General features: G+C 44.7%; 1 protein-coding gene across 1 annotated transcript in view; it reads right to left on the bottom strand.

Annotated features, from left to right (window-relative positions):
- The window catches only part of LOC145335765 (E3 ubiquitin-protein ligase TRIM39-like), a 56884-nt gene that overhangs the window by 3529 nt on the left and 29808 nt on the right, over nucleotides 1-23547 (bottom strand). The window contains exons 6-11 of the mRNA XM_080181488.1: nucleotides 19520-19624; nucleotides 13189-13667; nucleotides 13005-13100; nucleotides 12679-12912; nucleotides 12138-12160; nucleotides 10905-11020 (exon numbers count right to left, since the gene is read on the bottom strand). Coding sequence (XP_080037614.1) covers nucleotides 10905-11020; nucleotides 12138-12160; nucleotides 12679-12912; nucleotides 13005-13100; nucleotides 13189-13667; nucleotides 19520-19624 — 1053 coding nt within the window. The remainder of the gene's footprint in view (nucleotides 1-10904; nucleotides 11021-12137; nucleotides 12161-12678; nucleotides 12913-13004; nucleotides 13101-13188; nucleotides 13668-19519; nucleotides 19625-23547) is intronic.

The raw sequence follows: 23547 nt of genomic DNA on the forward strand, positions 1-23547 counted from the left end.
ACTTCCTGTAAATGCAAACTAAGGTTTTGTGATTTTTACACCAGGACATCCAGATCCCTCTCTGCACTAAAGTTCTGAGTTTCTCAGTGCGATATCAGACCAGACCCCAAATTTGTTACAATATTGGATGAGGCTCCATATTTGGTTATGTTCAGAATAGGAACAATGTTTTTTTGGTGCACAGGGCAACTTTGAAATCCCAGTTACTGAAGAAGGGTAGAAAGCCATGAGATTCAATAATTTGAAAGAAATTCAATAATTTGAAAGAAATTCAATAATTTGAAAGAAATACAATAATTTTTGAGACAGCGTCAGGTTGGCAATGCTGCCTCACAGCTCCAGAGACCTGGGTTCAATTCCAACCTTGGGTCACTGTCTGTGTTGAGGTTTGCACGTTCTCCCTGTGTCTGCATGGGTTTCCTCCGGGTGCTCCCGTTTCCTCCCCACATCAATGATGTGTGGATTAGGTGGATTGGCAATGTTAAATTGCCCCTTTAATTTTTGTGTGTGAGTGTGTGCCCTGTGATGGATTGGTGTCTTAACACCCTGTGCCTGTTGGCATTGTCTCTGACTCGCCAGTACCCTGAATTAGAGTAAGTGGGGAAGTGAGGAATAAATTTTTCTCTGAAAGAGTCAACAAAGCAAACAGTTAATACTATATATCTTATACATAAATAATGAACAAGGTAACCATGAATTAAAAGGAAATCCTAATTACCCACAAAGAGGATAAAGCCATAAGATTCCATAATTTGAAAGAAACACAACGCACAGTGGTGCATTGGTTCGGCTGCTACCTCACAGCTCCAGGCACTGGTCTCACACACACCTCAAACCTCATGTTAGATGACATGACCAAGGCAGAACACACAGACTTTCTCAATAATCTGTCCAAATGTCAATGATCACCATTCATTAAAAACCTTCCATAAATAATGGAGGATCAGGTGACTGGCATTAATGAGGAACAACAAGATGCTTTTATGCTTATAAGAATAGTAGAAATAGAGAAATGAATGAGATTTGAAGTAGATAAATTTCCCCAGACTTGGTGGTCTCTATCTCAGATGCTGAAAGTAGTGACTGTCAAGAAAGTTGACGCATTGGTGGTTATCTTTCAAAATTCTACCGACCCTGCAATTGTTCCTGCAGATTGGAAGGTGCAAATGTAACTCCGATGTTTAAGAAAGAAGGGAGAGAGAATATGGAGAATGAAAAACTTGTTAGTCTGACATTAGTCCGAAGGAAAATGCTAGGATCTGTAACAAATGATGTAATAACTGAACACTGAGAAAATAATGGTGAATTTGGGCTCAGTCTGGATTTCTGAAAAAGGATCAGTTTAACAAACTGCATAGGAACAGGCCCTTCGGCCTTCCAATCCTGCACCGACCATGCTGCCCAACTTAACTAAAACCCTCTACCCTTTTGGGGACCATACCCCTCTGTTCCCTCCAATTCATGTACTTGTCAAGACGCCCCTGAAAAGTCACTACGGTGTCCGCTTCCACTACCTTCCCCAGCAACCCAGTTCCAGGCACCCACTCTTGGAGTAAAAAATTTGTCCAGATCAATTTCCATCTGCCATCTCTCCGCCCAAGTCTCCAACTGCTGTATTCCCTGATGGTCCTCATCGCTATCCACAAATCCACCAACCTTTTCGTCATCCGCAATCTTACTAATCCATCCAGTTACATTTTCCTCCAAATCATTTATATATATTACAAACAGCAAAGATCCCAGTACTGATCCCTAAGGATCACCACTTGTCACAGCCCTCCATTCAGAAACACACCCTTTCATTCCTACGCTCTGTCTTCTTTGACTTTATCCACTTTGCTAGTTCACCTCTGATCCCATGCAACTTTAGCTTCTGCACCAGTCAGTCATGAGGGACCTTGTCAAAGGCCTTACTGAAGTCCATGTAGACAACATCCACTGCCCTACTCTCATCAGTCATCTTTGTCACTTCCTCAAAAAACTCGATCAAGTTTGTGAGACACGACCTCCCCTTCACAAAACCATGTTGGCTCTCACTAATACGTCCACTTATTTCCAAGTGGGAATATATCCTGTCTCGAAGAATCCTCTCCGATAATTTCCCTACTACTGAAGTAAGGCTCATCGGATTGGAATTACCTGGATTACTCTTGCTACCCTTCTTAAACGTAGGAACAACATTAGGTATTCTCCAATCCTCTGGGACCTTCTCTGTATCTAGTGAGGATGCAAAGATTTCTCTCAAGGCCCCAGAAATTTCCTCCCTTGCCTCTCTCAGTATTCTGGGCTATATCCCATCAGGCCCTGGGGATATGGAGGGCATTAGATATGACAAGAGGTTAGAGAAACTTGTTTTGTTCTCACTGGAACAATGGAGGTTGAGGGGCGAATTGATAGATTATGAGGGGCATAGACAGAGTTGATATTCAGAAGCTTTCTCCCAAGGTGGAAGAGTCACTTACTAGTGAGCATAAGTTAAAGTTGCGAGGGACAAGGTTTATAGGAGATGTACGAGGCAAGTTTTTTTTTACACAGAGGGTGATAGGTGTCTGGGATTCTCTGCCAAGAGAGGTGGAAGGAGATACGATAGTGGCTTTTAAGGGGAGTCTTGACAAATACATGAATAGGGTGGGAATGGATGGATATGGTTCCCGTAAGGGTAGGGGGTTTTAGTTCAGTTGGACAGCATGGTCGATGCAGGCTTGGAGGGCCAATGGGCGTGTTCCTGTGCTGTAATTTTCTTTGTTCTTTGATATGTTGACCTTCATCGCGAGAGGATTTGAGTATTGGAATAGGGATGTTTTGCTGCAATTATATAGCGCATTGGTGAGGCCACACCGGGGGTACTGCGTGCAGTTTTTGTCTCCTTATCTGAGGAAGGATGTCCTTACTATCAAGGGAATACAGCAAAGGTTTACCAGGCTGATAGCTGGGGTGGCAGGTCTGTCATATGAGGAGAGATTAAGTCGGTTAGGATTATAGTCACTGCAGTTTAGAAGGGTGAAATGGGATCTCATAGAAACTTTTAAATTCTAACAGGGTTAGACAGGATAGATTCGTAAAGAATGTTCCAAATCGTGGAGGAGTCTGGATCGAGGGGTCATAGTTTGAGGATAAGGGGTAACCCTCTTAGAACTGTGGTGAGGAGGAATTTTTTCACCCAGAGGATGGTGAATCTGTGGAATTCACAATAACTGAATGTAGTTGAGGCCAAAATGTTGTGTGATTTCAAAAAGAAATTAGATATAGTTCTTGGGGCTAATGGACCAAGGGATATGGGGAGAAGGGGGGATCAGGATATTGAATTTGATGATCCGCCATGATCAAAATAAAAAGCAGAGCATGTTTGAAGGGCCAAATGGCCTACTCCTGCTTCTAATTTCTATGTTAACTAGAGAACTATATGGAGTGGCAGTTATCTGTCAACCACCAGTTGGTTCATGAGTGTTAGTCAGTGCAGCAGGAAGTAAAACTAGCAAGCGACTCAGCAGAGAGTCTATAAATAAGACACACCTTTCAAAATGCATGGCCAGTAATAGGTGCATGAGACAGGTGACTGAGCTGGACTGGGATGGAGACTGAGTGAGGGGTGAATTAGGTTCATGCGGGAATGAAATGCACAGGGGAAAGAAATGTGGTTGTCATTGGAATTATTCTAAGTTAATTAGGTGAGTAATTTAATTAAATTTAAGTAGATAACATGAGGAATAATGCAAGACAGGTGTTATGTTGCAGATGAGGAATGTGTGATTTTGGATGTCCAGGTAATCCATGACTAACACATCTGCAGGAAGTGTAAGTAGCTGGAGGACTTCCAGATCAGAATTAGTGAGTTAGAGGCTGAACTGCAGACACTGCACAACGTAAGGGAATGGGAGAAATCCCTGGATAATTTGATCCGGAATATGGTCACACCTCTGAGAATAGTGAGTGACAGGAGAATGTGACCTAGAGTGAGACAAGTGAAGGGACACAGTAATGGAGAAGCCTCAGACTTTGCAGTTGTTGAAAAGATTTGAGGTGCTTATCATCTGTGTGGATGAAAGCAAAGGCTGCAAAGTTAATGAGCAGTCTAACCATGGCACCATGATACAGGAAGCCAATGAAGTGAGGGATGACAAACAGGAATGTGGTGGCAGTAGGGGACAATATAGTGTGGGACACAGATACTGATCTCTGCAGCAAAAGCGAGAGGCCAGACAGTTGTGTTGCTTGACCGTACCAGAGTTCTGAGCTGGAGAGGAATTTTCATTGTAAGTGGGAGGATCCAGTTGGCATGGTCTATTTCGGTACCAAAGACATAGAAACGACAAGCAAAGAAGATTGTCCTGGTCCACTCCACTAATGGCAAATCAGGGTGATATTGTGGGCTGGGTGGGGACACTGAGGTTGGAGGGAAGTGGTCACACAAGCAGGGATATTTGGGATGTCTGTAAAGGGCATAGTCACCATGAGAGGCTAGGTACCAATTACGAAGCAGAACCTCAAAGGTAGTAATCTGTGGATCATTACCTGAGCTACATGTAAACTGGCAGAGGGAACATACGGTGGCAAAGATAAATGTTCAAAGGCTGGTGTCTGTATCATGGGCATTGGCACCAGTATTGGGCAGAGTGGGGTTGTTTTGATTTGATTCTGGTGTAATGTAATGAGGCGGGTAGAATTAGGGACCTTGTGGTGAAGGATCCTCTTGGGAAGAGTGATCATTGTATGGTGGAGTTTCTGATGCAGATGGAGGAGGAGAAAGTGGGTTCCCGGACATGTGTCCTTTGTTTGAACAGAGGGGAGTACGGTAGGATGAGAGAGGAATTGGCGAATGTTGATTGGAGGAGCGCGATGGAAGGTAGGTCTGCTGAGGAACAGTGGAGGATCTTTAAGGAGATCTTTCTTGGTGCTCAGCAGAAATTTATTCCGATGGTTAAAAAGGTTCGTAGGAGGAGAGATAATCAGCCGTGGATAACGAAGGAGGTAAAGGAAAGTGTTAAATTAAAAGCGGATGCGTTCAGAGTCGCTAAGAGTAGTGGGTGAGAAGAGGATTGGGAGAGGTTTAAATGTCAACAAAGAATGACAAAGAAGTTGATAAAGAAGGGTAGGATAAACTATGAAGCTGGGCTAGCGCTTAATATAAAAAAGGATAGCAAGAGTTTTTATAAATATATGAAAAGGAAGATCTGGCTCGGGTGAACGTTGGACCGTTAGAGGATGAGAGGGGTGACTTAGTGGTAGGGGATGGGGAAATGGCTGAGGCCTTGAATAACTTTTTTGTTTCGGTTTTCACGGAGGAGGATGTGAATAATTTGCCGGGTGTTAGCGATGGAAAGATGGTAGGAGTGGAGGGCCTGAATGACATTATTGTTACTAGAGAGGCGGTGCTCGACAGACTGGAGGGACCGATTGTGGACAAGTCCCCAGGACCGGATGGAATGCATCCAAGGGTTCTGAAAGAAATGGCGGAGGTGATAGTGGATGCCTTGGTGATTATTTTCCAAACGTGGCTGGATTCCGGGGAAGTGCCGGAAGATTGGAAAACGGCTAATGTTACGCCGTTGTTTAAGAAGGGTGGCAGGCAAAAGGCAGGGAATTATAGGCCGGTTAGTTTAACGTCCGTTGTAGGTAAAATGTTAGAATCCGTCATCAAGGAGGAAATAGCAAGGCATCTTGAGGAGAATTGTTTGATAGAGCAGACGCAGCACTGTTTCATTAAGGGGAAGTCGTGTCTGACGAATTTATTGGAGTTCTATGAGGATGTATCTAGGGCGGTGGATGGAGGAGAGCCGGTGGATGTGGTGTTTCTTGATTTTCAGAAGGCGTTTGACAAGGTGCCTCACAAGAGTTTATTACAGAAGGTATGGAGTTGGGGGTAGGGTGTTAGCGTGGGTAGAGGATTGGTTGTCAAATAGGAGGCAGAGAGTGGGGGTCAATGGGTGCTATTCGGATTGGCGGTTGGTGACTAGTGGAGTGCCCCAGGGGTCGATGCTGGGGCCTCAGCTATTTACCATTTATATAGATGATCTGGAGGAGGGTACCGAGTGTATGGTGTCGAAATTTGCTGATGACACCAAGATTGGTGGAACAGCAAATTGTGCAGAGGGTGTGGAGAGTCTGCAGAAGGATCTAGATAGGCTGGGCGAATGGGCCAGGAACTGGCAAATGGAATTTAATGTTGGCAAATGTGAGGTTGTCCATTGTCCACTTTGGTAGGAATAATGGTAGGAAGGACTATTACTTACATGGTGAAAAACTGCAGCATGCGACGGTGCAGAGGGACCTCGGGATCCTTGTGCATGAGTCGCAAAAACCCAGCCTACAGGTGCAGCAGGTGGTCAGGAAGGCAAATGGGATGCTGGCCTTCATAGCGAGGGGGATTGAATATAAAAGTAGGGAGGTCTTGCTGCAGCTGTATAGGGCACTGGTGAGGCCGCAGCTGGAGTACTGTGTGCAGTTTTGGGCACCGCACTTGCGCAAGGATATTTTGGCCTTGGAGGGATTGCAGAGGAGGTTTACTCGGCTGATACAGGAGTTGAGGAGGTTGAACTATGAGGAGAGGCTGAATAAACTAGGCTTGTACTCGTTAGAGTTTAGAAGAATGAGGGGAGATCTCATTGAGACTTAAAAGATGATGAATGGGATGGATAGGATTGAGGTGGAGAGGCTCTTCCCGCTCAGAAATGACAGTAGGACTAGAGGGCACAGCCTCAAGATAAAGAGGGGGGGTGCGGTTTAGAACGGAGTTGAGGAGGAACTTCTTCACTCAAAGGGTGGTGAATCTCTGGAATTCTCTGCCCGTTGAAGTGGTGGAGGCTGCCTCGCTATATATTTTTAAGACGCGGGTTGATAGGTTTTTGATAGGCAAGGGGATTAAGGGTTATGGGGAGAGGACGGGAATGTGGAACTGAGACACGACAGATCAGCCATGATCTTATTGAATAGTGGGGCAGGCTCGAGGGGCTAAATGGCCTACTCCTGCTCCTATTCCTTGTGTTCTTATGTTCTTAAGGAAAGTATAGGGTGCCGAATATAGTGTTACAGTTACAGGTAGGGTGAAAAGAAAGCTCAGCTTAATATATGATAACACCAATCAAAATACTGATGGCAGTAAGGAAGAAGCTGTTCTTGAGTTGGTTTGTACGTATTCTCAGACTTTTGTATCTTTTTCCTGACAGATACAAGAAGTTGGAAGGGAATATGTCCAGGGTGCACGGGGTCCTTGATTATGCTGGCTGCTTTCCCTGAGGCAACGGGAAGTGTAGACGGAGTCAATGGATGGGGGGCTGGTTTGCATGATGGATTAGGTCTTGGTCAAAGCAGGAGCCATATCAATGCTTTCTATGGTGCATCTGTAAAAGTTGGTGAGAGTCATGGTGGTCATGCTAAATTTCCTGAGCCTCCTGAGAAAGTAGAGGCACTGTTGATCTTTCTTAACTATAGTCATGGCGTGGAGGGACCAGGACAGGCTATTAGTGATCTGAACACCTTGAATTCTGAAGCTCTCGACCATTTCCACTTCCTCCCTGTTTTTGTAGACAGGAGCATGTCCTCCAATACATTTCCTGAAGTTGATGACTCTTGTTCATTTTACGACATTGAGGGAGATTGTCGTCAAACCATTTTACCAGATTCTCTATCTCGTCCCTGTAGCCCATCTCATCATTGTTTGAGATTTGACCCACCACGGTTGTATCATCAGCAAATTTGAATATTGGGCTGGAGGGGAATTTGGCCACGTGGTCATAGGTGTTTGAGGAGTATCGTCGGGGACTGAGGAAACAGCCTTGTGGAGCACTGGATGATCACAGAGGAGATCTTGTTACCTATCCTTACTGAATTGCGGTCTGTGGAAAAGAAATCTAGGATCCAGTTGCAAAGGGACGAGCCAAGCCATTGGCTAGGGAATTTCAAGATGAGTTTTGTAGCAATAATAGTGTTGAAGGCTGAGCTGTAGTCAATAATTAGGAGTCTGTCATAAGTGTTCTTGTTAACTAGGTGATCCAGGTTTGAGTGTCGGGTTGGGGAAATGGCACCTGCTGTGGACCTTTTGCGGTGATAGGCCAACTGTGATGGATCCAGTCAACCTGGGAGGCTGGAATTGATTCGTGCCATGACAAACCTTTCAAATGGTGGATGTCAGAACCACCGGACGGTAGTCAAGTTAAAGTTTATTTATTAGTCACAAGTAAGGCTTACATTAACACTGCAATGAAGTTACTGTGATATTCCCCGAGTCGCCACAGTCTGGCCCCTGTTCCGGTCAATGCACCGAACCAGCATGTCTTTCAGAATGTGGGAGGAAACCGGATCACCCGGAGGAAACCCAAGCTAACACAGGGAGAACGTTCCAACTTCACACAGACAGTGACCCAAGCTGGGAATCGAACCCAAGTCCCTGCTCACCACTGTGCGATATTGCCACCTCCCCCACTCCCCCGTGCTGCCTGATTGTTGGGACGGTCGACACCTGAACTGCTAGAATGAATGTTCCAGCAAATCGCATAACTCGGGAAGTCAAAAGGGCTTCAAACTAAATTCAGAGGGTAAGCTAACTTGAATATATGTGGCAAATCCAGGGGGAGATTCAAGGCAAGAAACCATCAAAATAATATGGGAAATGAGGATCAGACAATAACGGGAATGGACAAAGAAATAAAACCTACGAATATACTAATAGTCAAGACGAAATAGTACAAAGATAATAAAAATATGAAACTAAAGGCTCTGTATCTGAATGCACACAACATTCATAATAAAGTTAACAAATTGATAACACACATTGAAGTAAATGAATATGATCTGATTACAGAGACATTGCTGCAAGAGGAAAGGATAACATTTACTAACATTCAAGAAGAATAGAAAGTTAGGTAAAAGTGGAGTGGGAGCACTGTTTATCAAGGACCTCATTGTGCAATAGCTGAAGATGATCCTGGTTCAGGAGATCCGGATATAAAATCGGTTTGGAGATGAGGAATAGTAGGGGAAAGAAGTCAATAGTGGAAGTGGCCGACAATCTTCGTAACAGTAGCCACAATGTGGGTCACAGATAAAAAGACAGTAATAATCATGGGTGATTTTTCATCTAAATATAAACCAGAAAAATCAGGTTGTAGTTGTCTGGATGGGGAGTTCACAGAATTCTTTCGAGAAAGTTTCTCATAGCGGAACGTTCTGGGATTAACCAGAGAGTAGGTTACATTGGACTTGTCTTTGTGTGATGTGACAGGAATAATTAGTGAATTCAGAATGAAGGCAGCACTTGGTCGCCGCAACTACAATATAATTGAATTTGAAATCCAGTTTGAAAGGGAAAAGAGATCGGCATTTTAAACTTAAATAGGGGCAACTATCTGGTCATGAAAGGAAAGCTAGTTGTAGTGAACTGAATCCCCAGGCTTGGGGGCATATCGATAGAGAAGCAATGGCAGATATTTAAGACAATATTTCAGAATATTCAGAATAAATATATTCCTACTGTAAAGAAAATCCCCAGTGGGAGGACCCACCATCTGTGGTTCACTAAAGAAGTTAAGGAAAGGCTCAAATTCATGGAAAAACATATAACTGAGCAAAGATGAATAGCAGGACAGATGACTGATCAGAATGGAAGGAATGGCAGAGATCAAACCCCCACAATAATGTAGCAGCAACAAAATAGGTATCCAGTGTTCCCACACTAAACATAAGAAGTCACATTGTCTCTACAAACTGGAGACATTTGATATAACTGGAGACTCAATACAATCTTGATCTTCCATTGGATGGTGATGCCCCACCCAGAGGAACAATCTGTACAATTAATCCCTGGTCTTCAAGGGACGACAGGAAATCCTATTAGAAATGATATAAGGAGTTATTTGCTCCGTTTCCTTTCTAATATTTATACCGGAAACGACAACATCAAAACAGAAAACTTCATCATTATCACAGTGCTGTTCCTGTGATCTTGATGTTTGGAAATTGGTTTTCTCATTTTCTACATTCAAACGCTGACTGTTCCTCAAAATAATTCCAGCGGTTCTAAAGTGTTTAAGCTCACACTGCAGGAATGAAGGGAGCTTTTGATGATTTCTCTGTGAGCAGGAGGTGAGTTATTGTTCTTACTCCTGCTTGCTGCTCCTTTCTCTCTCGCCCCTGCTGTGTATTCATGAGGATTTCTTGTCCCCTGTTCCCTCCTCAGGAACGACAGAACACTTTCCCACACTGCAAACCCGCGGGAAACTGGACAGTGACTTTGTTCTGAAGATCAGCCCTCAGAGTGGATTGGGCCTCTGATCAAATTCATCGAGTGAGCGATGGGTTCACTGGTTCACTACCTCAATGGAGTCACTCAAAAACTCAACCTCACTCAATCCAAACTGCCCTGTCATCCTCCCTATTCTAGATGTAAAGCTTTGATCTAGACTCTGTGACTGTGTGAAACCTGCGGATGTTTATAACCACCCTTTTGTTCCGGATCTTGACCATTTCAATAAGGTCACCACATTCCCTCCCTTATCCACTGCAGACTCTCACTTTCTGCATCCATCCTGTTGAATAAGGTGTCGAACTCCACCAGATTATCTGCCATTTAACACTTGCTTTCTAATGCCTGTGTGTCTTGATAAATGATGATTAAAAAAAAGTTTCCCACAATGACAGAGGAGACCAGTCCAGTCTCCTGGAGCAATTCCATTTCACATCCTGAGATTGGTGCTCTATTCCTCTGGTTATACAGATCTCTTCACTGCTTTGACACACAGTGCTGATGGCTTCAGACACTTCCCCAGAGGAACCTCAGAAAGAGAAATATGAGAATGGGGAGACTGCAGGTATTAACAACTGGAAATGTGAATATTTAAGCTGGATCTTTGGAGCCCATTCAATATGTTTACAACTGGATTGATAAGCAGGACAATTAATATGAGACTTACCGGGGTTAATGAAGTTTATCATTTGTCTCCATGCTCTGTACTGTAAAAGGTCTTTGTACTTTCTGATAGACAGGGCGGCAGCAGATACTGAGAGATTGTGAACCTCATGACTAATCCTGTAAATGGTAAAAATAATCTATGAATTTGTCTTTGCAGAAGATTTTAGAACTTATTTAAATGGTCAAGTTTACAGCATTTTTGATGACAGAGAAAACGAACAAAGTGAAATGTTAATCTTGTTTCTCTAAATGAGAAAGAAATAACTTTTAAATTCAAGAGCAGAGAATGGAAACAGCCATGTCTTCAAAAAGGTTCAAAACCTGATAACAGACATCACAGACTGCAGGAAATGATGAATATTTAGCCTGTCCACTTGCTGTGTGATAAACAAAGTTTGTAGAACAAAGACAAAGGCTGAAAACATCCCAAAGCTGAATATCCAATTCTGCAATCCCTGGGCTCACAACCTCCCAGAATGCTGCTCTTCTCTACTTCTGACACCTTGTACATCTCTGATTTCAGTCACTCCCCCATTGGGAGCTGGACCTTCAGCTGTCGAGGTCCTGAACTCTGGAATTCTCTCCCTGATCCTCTCTATCTTTCTTTCTTTTTTCTTCCTTGAAGACGCTGTCTGAAATCTACCTCTATGATCCAAATTAATATTTCCTTATTTGGCTCTGTGTCAATTTACTTTAGAATGCTCCTGTGAAACTCCTTGCAATATTAATTTCCAATAAAGGTTCTATATGAACACAAGTGTTGTGTTGTTAAGGACGCAGAGCCAATTTTTATTTAGTATAAACTTAGAATCCATTCTCCCTTTAACCTGAGACTTTCTTGGGTTGGTCAGGCTCCATGCAGGAACATGGGTGACCCACTCCTTGGAAACATGGACCCCGAGGTACTCTCGGGGTCAGTGGAAAGGTCACAGACATTAAGAATCAACATCGAGCAAGTGATCACTTCCGGCCTGATTGTATTATTTACACTTCCCTGTTATTTATTACACTATCGTAGAACAGTTATGTAAAATCCCTGTAATGAGATGAGTTATCATAAAGTTCTCGTCAGTGTGTATACGCGGAGCTTATCATTTCCTGCAGTGTGTGATGTCTTGGTAACTAATGACCGAACATTTAAAGTTGTGACAACAACCAATAAATAAATACAAAATAACACATCACTGAGTTTATTTTACCAAACTGCAAAGTTTCAGTAAAGAACATGTCCTACCTTCTCTTCCGACAAGCTTCCTCCTGAAAGAAATGAATCAGGAACAGTGAGGATGACAGTAACAGATTTCAGGAGCAGTTAGACAGGCTGGTGAACTGAGCAGACTCAGAGCAGATGAGATTTCACACGGAAATGTAAAGTGATGCATTTCGGAAGGTGTCAAATAAACTGGAATTGAACACCAGTCCCGCTCACAGACACAGTGACTCACACACCATACCAGACACACCCACACACACAACATGGAACTGGAACCGGATTACAATGGGAATTCCAGGAGTAAATTAAACTCGGGAAACACGAAAATAATCACAACCCAACCGTGAAAATCTAGAAAACTTATTACAGATATTCCCGGGAATCTTATTCAGTGTGGGATCCATTAGTTCAGAGTCACAGCAGAATTTCCACGGAATAGACAGAAATTTGTTGAATTCGGTTACTGTTTTTCAGTAAATTCTATACAAATTTCACCATAACCATCAGTTATTTAGTGACTGTGTGAAGTTTCCCTGAATTGATCCACAATATATTCCCTCACCTTCAGAAATATCAGCTGGTCTTTGTGCTCCAGCTGTTTCCGCAACTTTGAGAGTTTCTTCTCAATAGAAATTAAATTGTCCTGAATCTCTCGAAGGTTTCTCTCCATTGGTTCGAGAATCCTCTCCTCTTCTTCCCTGAGACCTCTGAGTAATCGCTGCTCTTTCTCAGTGAGAATCTGGTGCATTTTAGTGAACTCGGATGTGATGTGTTTCTGCAGACTGTTCGACTGTTTCTACCCAATGAAATGTGAAACATAATTAATGTCCCGCGATAAAGGGAACAAAACTAACCGAGATCCCAGAAAATCAGCAAGGGACACCTTACCCAAACTTCAGAAATCTTCCGTTTCTGTTTCTTTTCCGTTTTTAGAACCACCGATTTCTTCTCTGTGAGAGAAACTAAAGAAGATTTGAGCTGATCCTGGGATTGGGAGAGAAAATCACAGAATGAAAGTGCTGGATGTTGAAAATGTGATAAAACTATCAGGTAAATAATATTCCCCTTTTACCTTGTAGATTTCAACAGCTTCTTTCATGGGCCAGAAGCGGTGCTCTCTGTGTTCCCGCGAATCTCTACAAATCAGACAGATCAATTTCTTGTCAGTTTCACAAAACAGCTTCAGTTCTTCCTGGTGTTCCTCACAGTGAAGTTTACTTTCCTTCTCTTTCCGATTTAGCTTTAATTGTCGAGCTTTCTCGGCCAGATTCGCTAAGGCCCGATTTACCCTGAGGTTTCTTTTCGGAAACTCCCCTCTACATTCCGGGCAGGAGTTTATCGCCTTTTCCCAACACTGGGTGATACAGGAGCGGCAGAAGTTGTGTCCACAATCCAGTATTACCGGATATGTGAAGAAATCGAGACAAATGGGACAAATTGTCTCCTCGGTCCAGCTCTCTGCTTGTTGTCTGGAAGCCATGCTCACAGTCAGCACTTCCTGATTTAAACTGCTTTTACTTTCGGTGTTACTGCCGCACATCCTCAGTTCAGCTATTTACTGATGAAGTTCACTACAGCACTCAGGGAATTATTATCACAGAGTGGGCCCTGTCCTCGCCACTTTCACACTGGAGATAACAACTGGCGCGGTCTAAAGGATAACGGAGGGAAATCATTGGACTCAGTCGGGGGCAGGTTGGGCTCCCGGGGATGTTGACAGTGGAAAGAGAGATGGAGAGATAGAATGGGGAGAAGGGGTGGAGATGGGAGGGATCGAGATTCCATTACATTTCTCTTCAGTCTGAACCCAGTGCCGATTAAAACCACTCTGGTGAAACTCGGTGTGAGATCCAGATCCAGAAATTGAATTGTGTTCATGACTGCAGCCGCTCACATTAAAACATCAAGTACTATAAATGTCAAGGAGACATTTTACACAGCAGGTATCGGGAAGATATTTAGAGGGTTCCATCTGTGAAGTTTAGTTTATTTTCTAGAAAGAGAAACTTACAGTTTTATAAATGTTTATGAATCCCTCCTGGGGACCCTGACCCAGAGAAACATCAACTGATGACGGAGCGAAAACAGAAAATGCTGGAAAATCTCAGCAGGTCTGACAGCATCTATGGAGAGAGAACAGAGCTAACGTTTCCAGTCTGGATGTCTCTTCGTCAGGTTCCAGCATCCGCAGTAATTTACTTTTAACTGATGAGGGAACATTTGAAGTGGAATCTCTCCTCCAATATTGGGCGGAGTTTCTTCACACAGAGTGGGGAGAATGTGGAACTCGCTGTCACATGGAGTGGTTGAGGGAGAGAGAGTTGACACATTGACAGTTCTGCTCTCCCAGTCCCTGATAAAGAGGAAGCACATCACAGGGTGTGGGGGCAGGACTGTGGGACATGGGATATGGGAGAGGGTAAAACGACATCCTATTGGGATTGAATCTGAAGAGTTTCCCCCAACACTCGCGCTATTCCAGCAAGAAAAACCACAGGCTGTGAAGTTTTCCGATGGATCAGATTCATTAACAGGCATTTTTGTAAAGTTGGGAAAATGGCAGGTAGAGGTAGAGACATCAATGTGGATTGGAAATCAATGTCTTGTTTTATTGCAGACATATTGTCTGTGATTCTGGTGTAAAATGTTTCATATATCTGACAGTGTTGAACATTGGGTTTTATTGTTACTGCCTGGGCGTTAATCAGCTCCTGTGTGGAGAACAGGAAAGATAACCTGTCCTGGGCGACCTGGACACCCCTTACACAGCCCAGCGGAATTTACTGACATTTATTTCAACACATGGAAGATCTGGGAAGTTTGTGTCATTGGCGACAATCCTCCCGCTGGATGGAATTCTCCTTGATTTTGGGAAATTCTCTCACCCATCTTCAGCACTGGGGGGAGTTATATTTTCATCGTTAAAATCTGACCGGAGCTCATTAGAGGGGTCTGTTTTTGTACAAAGCGTGCAGGAAAGTTTCTTGACTCAGTATGTTGATAGGCCAACTAGAGGTGAGGCTATATTGGATTTGGTGCTGGGAAATGAGCCAGACCAGGTGCTAGACTTGGAAGTTGGGGTGCATTTTGGTGATAGTGACCACAATTCGGTTACGTTCACCTTAGTGATGGAAAGGGATAGGCATGAACCTCGGGTCAGTAGTTTTAGCTGGGGGAAAGGTAATTATGAGGCTATTAGGAGAGAATTAGGAAGCATAGGTTGGACTAGGAGACTACAGGGTCTCGGAACGTCCGAAATGTGGAGTTTTTTCAAGGAGCAGCTACTGCGAGTCCTTGATATGTATGTCCCTGTCAGGCAAGGTGGAATTGGTCGAGCTAGGGAACCGTGGTGCACTAGGAAAGTTGATTCGCTGGTTAAAAAGAAAAAGGAGGCTTATGTCCGGATGAGACTTGAGGGCTTGGGTAGTGCACTAGAAAGCTTTAGATTGGCTAGGAGGGAGTTAAAGAGAGAGTTAAGAGGGGCTAAAATAGGACATGAGAAGATTTTGGCTAATAGGATTAAGGAGAATCCTAAGGCGTTCTATAGATATGTTAAGAACAAAAAGTTGGTTAGGGCAAGATTAGGGCCAGTTAGAGATAGCAGTGGGAATTTATGTGTGGAACCGGAAGAGATTGGAGAGGCATTGAACCAATATTTCTCTTCGGTGTTCACGCAGGGGGACATAAATGTAGCTGTGGAGAACACTGGGTTACAGGGTTGTAAACTGGACAGTATTGCAGTAGATAAGGAGGATGTGCTAGATATTCTTGAGGGTTTGAAAATAGATAAGTCCCCTGGGCCGGACGGGATTTACCCTAGGATTCTCTGGGAGGCAAGGGAGGCGATTGCAGAGCCTCTGGCTCTGATCTTCAGGTCGTCGTTGGTCACCAGTATAGTGCCAGAAGATTGGAGGTTAGCGAATGTTGTCCCATTGTTTAAGAAGGGGAACAGAGACTTCCCCGGGAATTATAGACCAATGAGTCTTACTTCTGTTGTGGGTAAGGTTTTAGAAAAAATTATTAGGGATAGGATTTATAGTTATTTGGAGAGTAATGAAATGATTAGAGACAGTCAGCATGGTTTTGTGGAGGGTAGGTCGTGCCTTACTAACCTTATTGAGTTTTTTGAGAAAGTGACCAAAGAGGTGGATGGGGGTAAGGCAGTTGACGTGGTATATATGGACTTTAGTAAGGCGTTTGATAAGGTTCACCATGGAAGCCTTCTGCAGAAATTGCAGATGTATGCGATTGAGGGTGATTTAGGAAATTGGATTAGGAATTGGCTGGCGGATAGGAGACAGAGGGTGGTGGTTGATGGTAAGTATTCAACATGGGGTTCAGTTACTAGTGGTGTGCCTCAGGGATCTGTTTTGGGGCCACTGCTGTTTGTAATTTTTATAAATGATCTGGATGAGGGTATAGTTGGGTGGATTAGTAAATTTGCTGATGACACCAAAGTTGGAGGTGTGGTAGATAGTGAGGAAGGGTGTCTTAGTCTACAGGGAGACTTGGACAAGTTGCAGAGCTGGGCCGAGAGGTGGAGGATGGAGTTTAATGCGGAAAAGTGTGAGGTAATTCACTTTGTCAGGAATATCGGATGTGTAGAGTATAGGGCTAACGGTAGGACTCTGAATAGTGTGGATGAACAGAGGGATCTGGGTGTATGTGTACATAGATCCCTGAAAGTTGGGAATCAAGTAGATAGGGTTGTTAGGAAGGCATGCGGTGTCTGGGCGTTTATTGGTAGGGGGATTGAATTTAGGAGCCGCAGCGTCATGTTGCAACTGTACAAAACTCTGGTGCGGCCGCACTTGGAGTATTGTGTGCAGTTCTGGTCCCCACATTATAGGAAGGATGTGGAGGCTTTGGAGAGGGTGCAGAGGAGGTTTACCAGGATGTTGCCTGGTATGGAGGGGAGGTCCTATGAGGAGAGACTGAGGGATTTGAGGTTGTTTTCGTAAGAAAGAAGGCGGCTACGAGGGGACCTTATTGAAACAGAGAAGATGATTAGAGGTTTAGGTAGGGTGGACAGTGATAGCCTTTTTCCTCGGATGGAGAAAGCTAGCACGAAGGGGCATAGCTTTAAATTAAGGGGTGGTAGTTATAGGACGGATGTCAGGGGTAGGTTCTTTACCCAGAGGGTGGTGAGGGATTGGAATGCCCTGCCTGCTGCAGTTGTAAATGCGCCAAGTTTGGGGGCGTTTAAGAGATCCGTGGATAGGTTTATGGATGGTAAGGGTTTGGTTTAGGTTAGAGGGTCATTGTTTCTTAACTGGTCGGCGCAACATCGTGGGCCGAAGGGCCTGTTCTGCGCTGTAATGTTCTATGTTCTATGGAGACATTCAGGAGTCAAATAAAGTGTCGGAAAATGTGAATTCTGTCTGGGGATAGATATTCGGAACATTGTAACTTTCCAGGGTGACAAGGTGCGGAGCCCAGTGGAATTTACTGGCTATCATTTCCGGCCAAAAGAAATCTGGGAAGTTTCTGTCATTTGTGACAATCTCTCTACTTGACGGCTGCTCCTGTTCTCGTGAGTAATTCATTGCGGGTGCATTCAGTTTCTGGGATGGGTTGAGACTCTGTGTGATCTCAAGTCTGTCATTGTTACAAAGCGCACCGCTGCCATCTGCCGACGGAATCACAGTGCTGCAGGGAAACATTCCCTATTCAAAACGGCCCAAGAAATGGGTACTGTCTCCGAAGGTTCACAGATTCAATGGACCGGTTAACCTCTTTCTGTGTTGTATCAAACTGGCATTGTTATTTATTCAGAACCTTGGATCTGATCAAATCAAAATTAACAAATCCCATTCAGTAAATCCCGTTGTTCGATGATATGATCCCTGACTATTAGTGAGAAAGATGATCAAGAGAATCACATTAATATTCACCACTCTGTGAGAAGGCTTTACGCAGTAAAATTCTGCAATAACTGAATACATGCTGCTATATTTAGTTGGTTTAGAAACCCGCAATGAAAATATTTAAGCATAAATTGTTGTGCTGACAGCGGGAGTTAACAACAGTAATCGTGGAGCCCAAGTGTTTGGAGAACTCAGGAACTGAACAGGATCGCTGCAGGCCTGGTATCAAGACCCTGCCTTGTGTAAGTCAACTCCAATCTGCTGCACTCCCGGTTTGTCTGTTCATCTGATGAATATCGCAATGGGATTCATTCTGCCGGATGAAATGTTGGACGCTGAACTCTCCAAGGATTTCATTCAGACACCCCAGAGGATCACAGAGTCACTCAACACAATAATATCAACTATGATCTCGATATGTTCCATCTAAGGTTCGTTCTGATATAATTATTATTCCTCATTCACTGAGATCACTGTTAACTGATTAACTATTTCTAAAAGGACATCGACACATCTCTCTTTCCAACAGCCGCTTATACACAGCTCTGGTAATGCAGTGTTCGCCGTTCCCGACAGGAATTAGGAATATTCCCATTCTGTCCTTTCCAGCCTTTCAGCCTCAGCATTGAATTCAGGAACTTCAGATTCTAACCACCGTTACCATTCTGCTGTAACCATTAACACTGCTCTGGAACCACCTTATGCTTCTTCACCAGTCCCATTCCCCATTGTCTAAAACTTTGCACCGTTACATTTTTAGACATTTAACCTCTCCTGTCTTCCACCATTTCATAGAGCTTTCCCCATTGTTACTCTCCGCCCTTTTCCCTGACACTGTCCTTGCTGACAAATTGTTTACTCTGTAAAATAGGGATGTGAGTAAGGTGTTGCTCATTTCCAGCCATTTCCCACTGGCGCTCAGCACAAAGCCCAAGTACTCAGGCTCAGAACCTCCCGGCAATTCCTTCACCTCCGATCCCAGATGGCTGTATTTGTGCCGTTTTAAGTCCCGCACAACTCAGGTGCCTTGTATTCGTCTTCGTACCGCACTGTGACACCCACCACTGTAACTCTCTGATCTACCGTGAGTATTGTGTCAGATTTCCATAAGGAGCCGTCCTTGGCCACTAGTCTTGGCTCCTTATAAGATGTTGAGCAGTACTTACTGACATCTCGGTGGAGTTGTTGGAATCCCTTGCTGTGCTGTTTAATTCTTGCGTTCTTTACAAACGGGCAACAACCGAAATGTGGGCGATGGTTTTGTTTACTGCCTCGCAGCACTGATATGATTTGATAGCGTTTGATATCTCCCCCTTGTTAGGGATGAACTTGTGGGATAGAGCTTACTTCGAAAAAGTAAGTTGTTAATGAGACGAGATGGTTTCATTTGGAATGCTGTATTTATTTATCTGTCTGAGGTTTATTTGGGTGTTTCAGTTTGAAGGATGCTTGCGATTTCCTTATTGGTGTACCGGCATCCTGCAAATCTCGGCTCGAGTTCCCTCAGGAGTGTAACTTGCTTCGGGGTTCACTTACAGACACAGATCCCCGGCTTAGAATTGACCTGAAGAGCTTCCAGGCGCTTCTGGTTGCGCAAAGCGACATGGAGCCAACGGGGAGGAGCGCCTGTCGCCGTGGTCGCTAAAAACAGGAGAAAACTCCACAGAGACAGCTGGCCAGAATTCATTCTCCGGGGAAACCCGCCCAAGAGAGCCAGAGTTACTCCCGCCTGGGTTCGCGGGTTGTCTGGTACTCCAGCCAATATCGCAATGGGATTCCCTCTGCCGGGCAAAATGATGTGAGGGTCAACTCACTCTGCAAACTTCCTTGGACTCAACAGAGCGTCTCAGAGACACTGCACTAAAAAAATCAATCACAAGCCTCGTGTTTCCCACCTAAAATATTTCTTTATATTTTAAATCGTTGACTCGGGTCACTGTTAACTCCTGACTTTCGGTCTATTACAAAGGAATTGGAATTTCAGAGCAAAGAATTCTCACTGTAAGTTGACAGAAGCGCGGTGGCAAAGTGGTTAGCATTGCTGCCTCACAGCGCCAGGGATCCGGGTTCAATTCCAGCCTCGGGTAACTGCCTGTGTGGAGTTTGCACGTTCTCCTCGTATCTGCGTGGGAATGCTCCAGTTTCCTCCCACAGTCCAGACGTATGCGGGTTAGGTTGATTGGCCATGCTAAATGACCCCTTAGTGTGTGATTGACAGGGTAAATACTTGGATAGGGCGAATGCTCGATGGGCCGAATAGCCTCCTTCTGCACTGCAGGGATTCTGTGATTCTATTCTATGATCCTATAAAGGGCCTTGGTGAGTGGGCAGCTGTTATTAAGATGTGGAGATGCCGGTGTTGGACTGGGGTGGACACAGTAAGAAATCTCAGAACACCGGGTTAAACTCCAACAGGTTTATTTGGAATCACGAGCTTTCGGAGCGCTGCTTCTTCAGCTGTTGCACTTTAACCTGGTGTTGTGAGACTTCTTACTGAGAAAGAAGACTTCCGGCATTCGTCTAATACTTGTGAACAATACGGAACAAGTTAGTCAGTTTCCTGACTTTCCTCTATTCCGGTGGCGGTTCTGTTATGTAATGAGATATGGGGATTATTCTAACTCTGGCGTCCTTCCCCAATCCTTACCCCATTTCCTTATTCCTTCCGGCCTTGTCTGTGACTCTGTTGTTGGATAATTTTCTGTCGGTCAATAACACAGTTATCACCTTGAAAGACAGTGAAATTAATGGATCATCTCCCTGTCTGTTTCAGTGTTTTCTGAATGTTGTCTGTATTTGTGATGGGGACACGGGTTTGGGTGCGCGTGAGGTGTGAAGTGTGTCTGATTATGTATCCAGTTCCCGCAACAAATCTTTGCGTTCAAATCACCTCCCTTGGCCTCGCTGCACCCCATCTTTGCAAACTCCTCCAGCCTGATAACTTATTAAGATCTCTGAGCTGCTTCAAATCTGCCTCTTGTTAAACCCTGATTCCCTTTGCTCCAACATTGGTGGCTGTGTCTTCAGCTGTCCCGGCCCTAAGGCCGCGGTTCCACTAATACCTCCCGACCTCTCTCCCCTCTTTTAAGATACTCTTTAAATATTAAGATTGACGCCGTTTTTCGATTTTTGGTAAATAGGTTTGTCTCTGTGGCTCAAATCATCTTTTGACAATTACTTTAATAATTATTTTGTGGGCAGCATCAGGACTATATTTAATTGAACCCTGGTTAATCCACTGTAACCATGCCTTACACGTCAGATTGGGGATAATCTGATGATTTTTCCTGTGTTTTGAGCAGGAATGATCTGAACAGAGGAATAACCAGATGAAGAGCGCAATGTAACGTTGCAGTGTGGGTGTCAATCAGTGTGTGTGACATGTGAATGGAGCTGGTGAATCAGTGACACTCAGGATCACAGAATGTGGTGAGAAAACTGAATCAGCTGAATTTGGGACATTGTCTCTTTCTAAAGCCCGGGGCTCCGGGTCCTTTCCCGGGATACCCTCCCCCACTCGCGCTTCCCACCACGTGATGCTGTGCTGCGTCCAGCCCCTCCCCCTGCCCCCGCTGACGCTGCCTGATCCTCCAATTAGAGCCGCGCTTCTTCCCGCGCTCTGACGTTGGGCTGGAGGTCAGCGCGTGGCCGCTCCTCGCGCTCTGGGCGGAGCTTTTCCTCCCGCACGCCCGCTTTCCCCCCTCAGCCGCCCGGAGCCGCATCATGGGCGCTCATTCAACTCCTCCTTTCATATGAGGCCAACACTTTCTCATGGGATGTCTAGTTTCACTCCATTCCATGGCCTCCTGAGAGTTTGCAAAGAGGCTGCCGTGAGATGCGGAGCCCAGTGCGTCTGGAAGAAGCCGAACTGAGCATCTCCCCCAGCCAGAGCAAAGAGCTGAATTCCAGAGGTGGAGTGAGAGTGACTGCCCTGAACATCATGGCAGCATTTCACCCAGTGTGGCATCAAGGAGCCCCAGCGAAACACAACTCAATGGCAATCGGGGGGAAACTCTCCACTGGTTACAGTCTGGATTCTTACTGCAGGAACATCATCATCAAGCTGCTAAAGTCCCTGGTTCTGGAGACCCCAGTCAGGGGAACCATCCTTCCAGCACCTATCCTGTGTCAACCCCCTTTTCATTGAAACTCTGGGGAACAGAGGCCGAGTGTATTTATTCTCATCTCACATGACAATCTTCAGTTCAAGTCAACTTTGAAAATGTGGATTTGATCCGATCTAAATGTCAGATCATATAAAAATCATAATGTGATCTCGCAATGGAAAGAGACCATTCGGCTCACCCTGCCTGTGAATCTGCGAAAACTGTCCCCACTTCTTGGGCCGTTTTTAATGGGGAATTCTTTCCTGCAGCACTAAGGTTCTGTCAGCAGGTGGCAGCGCTCCGCTTTGTAAGAATGAAAGATTTGTGTTCACACACACGGCGGGATTTTCCAGCTCCAAAACCAGAAAATCACGCCCAAGGTCAACGGACCTTTGAATGACCTTTGTCCACCCCCTCACCCCCACCCGCCAACGCCTCTACTTTCTCAGGAGGCAAAGGAAATTTGGCATGACCGCAGCAGCTCTCAGTAATTTTTACGGCTGCACCTTAGAAAGCACCCTTTCCGATATATCACAGCTTGGTGTGGTTCCTGCTCTCACCAAAACTGCAAGTAATTACAAAGGGTTGTGAACAGAGCCCAATCCATCATGCAAATCTCCCTCCTATCCATTGACTCTTCCCCCTGCCTCAGAAAAGCAGCCAGCAGAATTAAAGACCCCAAGCGGACGAGCACACTTGCTCCCAGAGCTGGAGATTCAGGTTCGAACGTAAGAACATAAGAATTAGGAGCAGGAGTAGGCCATCTGGCCCTTCGAGCCTGCCCCGCCATTCAATAAGATCATGGCTGATCTGTCATGTCTCAGCTCCACTTTCCGGCCCTCTCCCCATAACCCTTAATCCCCTCTCTTATCAAAAACCCATCAACCCGCTTCTTGAAAATATTTAGCGAGGCAGCCTCCACCACTTCAACGGGCAGAGAATTCCAGAGATTCACCACCCTTTGAGTGAAGAAGTTCCTCCTCAACTCCGTTCTAAAACGCCCCCCCCTTTATCTTGAGGCTGTGCCCCCTAGTCCTACTGTCTTTTTTGAGCGGGAAGAGTCTCTCCACCTCTATCCTATCCATCCCATTCATCATCTTATACGTCTCAATGAGATCTGCACACAGTACTCCAGCTGCGGCCTCACCAGTGCCCTATACAGCTGCAGCAAGACCTCCCTTCTTTTATATTCAATCCCCCTTGCTATGAAGGCCAGCATCCCATTTGCACTTCCCTTCCCCAAATTATTAATATACATAATATAAGAAATGACCATTGAATTAGAGACTGATTCCTGGGATGAAGGCAGTTGTATTATCATGAAAACCTGAGCAGATTTGGCCGATATCCATTGGAGTTTAGGAGAATGAGAGGTGATCTTATTGAAACATAGAAGACGCTGAGGGGGCTCGACAGGATTGATGCTGAGTGGATGTTTCCCTTGCAATGGCGTCTTGT

This window comes from Carcharhinus amblyrhynchos, unplaced genomic scaffold (assembly GCF_965287045.1).
Source record: "Carcharhinus amblyrhynchos unplaced genomic scaffold, sCarAmb.v2.hapA scaffold_40, whole genome shotgun sequence".
Classification (NCBI taxonomy): Eukaryota; Metazoa; Chordata; class Chondrichthyes; order Carcharhiniformes; family Carcharhinidae; genus Carcharhinus; species Carcharhinus amblyrhynchos.